The sequence below is a fragment of the Argentina silus genome, assembly GCF_951799395.1.
Source record: "Argentina silus genome assembly, chromosome: 8".
Classification (NCBI taxonomy): Eukaryota; Metazoa; Chordata; class Actinopteri; order Argentiniformes; family Argentinidae; genus Argentina; species Argentina silus.
Genome location: NC_139662.1, coordinates 16,428,834 through 16,433,833, shown reverse-complemented (window position 1 = coordinate 16,433,833; position 5,000 = coordinate 16,428,834). Strand labels below are relative to the sequence as shown.

Genomic DNA, 5,000 nt, shown 5'->3' with positions numbered 1-5,000 from the left:
TGGATAGATGATTCACTTACTTAAACAAATGTATTTGTCGTAAGTCGCTTTGGATAAAGGCGTCTGCTAAATGCCATAAATGTAAATGTAAATGTAAATGTCAAATCAGAGTTTATTAGCTTTATCCCATTGATGTGGTCATTGACCAATCCATGGCCCTTTATTTGCCTACATAGTTCTCAGCCTTTCAAAATTGCTGTCACAAAAGTCGGCAAAACTAATCAGATTTATTTTAAACATCAAGCGTGCGGGTCATACACACATACACACACACACTCTTGTAATGTTAATAAAGTTGTATTGAATTGAATTGATTTGTGTGGAAGCCACTGTCCTCTGGCACGGCGGGAACTCCTCTCACTGGCTCAGCCAATCATTGAGCACTTCCTGTCATGGATATTCTGCCCCTCAGTGATGAGAGAGAAGTATGACAGAGAGAGAGAGAGAGAGAGAGAGAGAGGGAGAGAGAGAGAGAGAGAGAGAGAGGGAGAGAGAGAGAGAGAGAGAGGGAGAGAGAGGGAGAGAGAGAGAGAGAGAGAGAGAGAGAGAGAGAGAGAGAGAGGGAGAGGGCATACTAGGCCATGTCAGCTATGATCATGTCTTCTTAGTGCCAAACTCAGCCTCACAGCACCTTCTCCTTATAGACCTACACTACACTGTAAACAAATAATTTACTTAAATACTTGAGTATTTAAAAGTGAGGCAACTATTTGCAACTATTTGCATTAGCTTTTTAAGTATTACCAATAAGTCTAAGTTGTATGCATGATATACTTAGCTTTTAGTGTAAAACCAACTTAATTGTATTGGTTCCAGAGTCATTACTGTAAATTGGATCTACTTCATTTTTGTAGTCCTCCTTCTAAATTTGATTTACTTACATTTTCTGATTTTTCTTACTTGTTACAGGATTCAACATGGAACCCAAATAGGTTATTCAAAGGGTGCCCCTCAAAATAATTAGTATACCACATAATTCCTTAAAACTGAAGAACCTTAATTTGCAGTTGTAATTGTTAGATGGAGAGCTGGACCTATAGACTTGCACACACTTGCATATAAGTTTCGACGTAATACAGTTATAATCAAACAAGAACCAACATTACAGGTACATGTTAGTGAGATAATGCAACAGAAAGAACAGAAATTCACAATTACCCACAATGCCCTTGCAACAGAAGGAAGCATATTTGCATATTTTCTAGGGAATTGTGGGTAAGTGTGAATTTCTGTTCTTTGTGGTGCATTATCTCACTGATGTCAGCGCTCTCAGAAACCTAAAACTGTCACAACCAATCACATGGCAAAGTCCTGGTGATGTAACGTGGCATTTTAACGTCTAAGAGAGTTCCTGCAAGCCTGTCTCTTAAAGAGCAGACAAGAACACTGAACCCTCACACACACACACACCCACACACACATGTGCACACACACACACGTGTGCACACACACATGTATACATGCACACACACACGTACACACACACATTAGCAGTCTGTAAATGCATCTCCAGAAATAGCCGCTGTGAAAGTGTTGAATGAATATTTCAGTTGTGCTGAATCTGGGCTTGGTGTGCTGCTAGTTTGTGTGTGTGTGTGTGTGTGTGTGTGTGTGTGTGTGTGTGTGTGTGTGTGTGTGTGTGTGTGTGTGTGTGTGTGTGTATGTGCGTGCGTGTGCGTGTGCGTGTGCGTGTGCGTGTGTGTGTGTGTGTGTGTGTGCGCGTGTGTGAGCTTGGTGTGCTGCTGTCTTTCCCAGGTGGTCACCTCTTATTAACATGGCTTCCCACTTTCTCACAGCCTTTATCTAACCCTTCTCTCTCTTTCTCTTCCTCTTCCCTTACCTCTCTCTCTCTCTGGAGGAGAGGAGGGAGAGGCAGAGTGGAGAGGAGAGGAAGGGAGAAGCGGAGGAGACAAGGGGAGAGGCAGTGGAGAAGAGGAGAGGAGAGGCAGAGTAAAGGAAAGGAGAGGCAGAGTGGAGGAGAGGAGAGGAGAGGAGAGGAGAGGAGAAGAGAGGAGAGGAGAGGAGAGGAGAGGAGAGGAGAGGAGAGGAGAGGAGAGGCAGAGTGGAGGAGAGGAGAGGAGAGGAGGGGAGGGGAGGGGAGCGGCAACGTGTTTGATACCATCCTCTGATTTCTAACTCCACCAGCCTCCCCTGGTGGGTGTGTGCAGGTACATAATGAATAAATTATGTGGAGACACGCCAACTAGAACAAACAATATTTATTATCATACTCTATATACAGACATTTACAAAAATATTCAGTATTGACAATTCCATTCGACCTAAAAATCACATTCTTTAAAGAAGATATGCCTTGCTTTAAAAACAGTTGCTGTTAGATTAGTAACAGGTCGTAAAGCTGCTCTACGTGATATGTGTGTATATGTCTATGATATATGCACTGTGCAGAGAGGGAGGGGGGGAGGGAGGGAGGGAGGCTGTGGCTAAGAACACATACTTTTGGTTATTCAATATAAGTTCATAAATGCAGTATATCCAGTTTGTGTGTGTGTGTGTGTGTGTGTGTGTATGTGTGTGTGTGTGTGTGTGTGTGTGTGTGTGTGTGTGTGTGTGTGTGTGTGTGTGTGTGTGTGTGTGTGTGTCCTCACAACCCCAGAGACAGGCAGACCAGCAGACTGATGACCAGGAGAGGACCTGTAGAGATGTCGCCACCATCCTTTTCCCTATTCCCCCCTCTCTCCTTTCCACCCCTCTCCCCCCTGTCCTCCCCCCTCACCCCCGGGTCCTCCATGGTTGGTGCTGAGGTCCAGGGCTGGTCCGGCTGGTCCGGCTGGGCTGACTTCAGTTCTGGCTCCTGGCTGCCTATGGGTATGTAGAGATCATCCTCTGTAGCTGTGTGTGTGTAAGGTCCGTTAGTACCAGGGGTAGGACTGTTGGTCCCCTCATCTTCATCATTATCATCACCACCAGGCTCCTCTGAAGGCTGTGGGGCGTCAGACACTGAGGACACACACACATACACACACACACACACACACACACACACACACACACACACACACACATCAAGGATCATTCTCTATCTTCAGATGGACAATACCTCAATACTGTCCTGCCCTGCCCTGCCCTGTCATGTCCTCTCTTGTCCTGTCCTCTCCTATCCTGTCCTGCCCTGCCCTTGACCTGCCCTGCCCTGCCCTGCCCTGCCCTGTCATGTCCTCTCCTGTCCTGTCCTCTCCTGTCCTGTCCTGTCCTCTCCTGTCCTGCCCTGCCCTTGACCTGCCCTGCCCTGCCCTGCCCTGCCCTGCCCTGCCCTGCCCTGCCCTGTCATGTCCTCTCCTGTCCTGTCCTCTCTTGTCCTGTCCTTAGCCAGAGGTTGGAGTGACACCTTACCACAGAGGTTGGAGTGACATCTCTGCAGGTCCTCTGGACACATGGAGCACCACTCCCCCTCCTGGTATGGCTTCTCTCCTTCATAGTTACCCCTGGAACGCACATGCACACACGCACGCACGCCACACGCACGCACGCACACACACGCACGCACACACACACACACACACACACACAAACACACACACACACACACACACACACACACACAGACATAGACATGCTTCCTGTCTGAGAGTGATGATGTCATTGGTGTAGTCATAGACATGCTTCCTGTCTGAGAATGATAATATATATATATGCCATTTAGCTGACACTTTTATCCAAAGCGACTTACATTGCAGTGAGTGCATACATTTTTCAGTATACTATATGATGATGATGTCATTGCTGTAGTCCTGACTGAGAATGACACACACACACACACACACACACACACACACACACACACACACACACACAAACACACACACACACACACACACACACATACACTCTAGTTACCCACAACACATTAGTGAGTGAATACTCTCTCCTTACGCTGGGTAGTAGTTGCAGACCAGGAAGGTAGCCTTCTCAAAGGCCAGCCCCTCCATGGTGTCACAGCGATGGGCAGCACAGCCCACAGCCTCGGAGTCTTCCCACACCATCTGAAACATACACACGCGCGCACGCACACACACACACACACACACACACACACACACACACACACACACACACACACACACACACACACACACAGTATTTAACCCTAAACCTACATAGTAGTCTGCCTACCATCTGAAACACACAACAGACATGTGTAGTGTGTAGTATGTATTGTATAGTGTGTAGTGTGTATTGTGTAGTGTGTAGTATGTAGTGTGTAGTGTGTAGTGTGCAGTATGTAGTATGTAGTGTGTAGTGTGCAGTATGTAGTATGTAGTGTGTAGTGTGCAGTATGTAGTATGTAGTATGTAGTATGTAGTGTGTAGTGTGCAGTATGTAGTATGTAGTATGTAGTGTGTAGTGTGCAATATGTAGTATGTAGTATGTAGTATGTAGTGTGTAGTGTGTAGTGTGCAGTATGTAGTATGTAGTATGTAGTGTGTAGTGTGTAGTGAGCAGTGTGTCACCTGGGTGTAGTGTCCACACATCTTGTCATCCTGACAGGTGTTGTTGTTGTAGTCGTAGTGTTCGTGCTCCTGGTACCATTTCCTCAGCGCCGTGCTGACATTAAGGGTTCCGGTGGCGGCGTACAGGTTCTCCCCTGCGTCATCGGGCAGGTTAGGGTTGTGCTTCCACTCACACTTCACTGCATAGCTCTCTGCCAATAGCTTCAGATTCACATCCCACTTCTACAGAGAGAGAGGGAGGGAGGGAGAGGGTGAGAGAGAGGGAGAGAGAGGGTGGGAGAGTGAGGGAGGGGGAGGGAGGGATGGAAGGAGGGAGGGGGAGGGAGGGAGGGAGGGAGGGAGGAAGAGAGAGAGAGTTGGTAGGCATACAGTACAATAATAGGTTTAGACGTTAGACTGCAGGTTTTCTTCCCTGCTGACTGTGTATACTGGGGTGGAGTGACCCAGGGTGACAGCCAGGGGGAGACTATGATGTAGTGACACAGGGTGACTGCCAGGGGGAGACATTAGCCAACGTAGAAGTTCCTC

General features: G+C 47.3%; 1 protein-coding gene across 1 annotated transcript in view; it reads right to left on the bottom strand.

Annotated features, from left to right (window-relative positions):
* Window positions 1-2,204: 2,204 nt before the first annotated feature.
* Window positions 2,205-5,000, bottom strand: part of LOC310808659 (peptidase inhibitor 16-like) — a 5,760-nt gene continuing 2,964 nt past the window's right edge. Inside the window, exons 2-5 of the mRNA XM_083675681.1 lie at window positions 4,473-4,694; window positions 3,895-4,004; window positions 3,355-3,446; window positions 2,205-2,961 (exon numbers count right to left, since the gene is read on the bottom strand). Of these exons, the coding sequence (XP_083531807.1) occupies window positions 2,606-2,961; window positions 3,355-3,446; window positions 3,895-4,004; window positions 4,473-4,694 (780 nt within the window). The 3' untranslated portion in view covers window positions 2,205-2,605. The remainder of the gene's footprint in view (window positions 2,962-3,354; window positions 3,447-3,894; window positions 4,005-4,472; window positions 4,695-5,000) is intronic.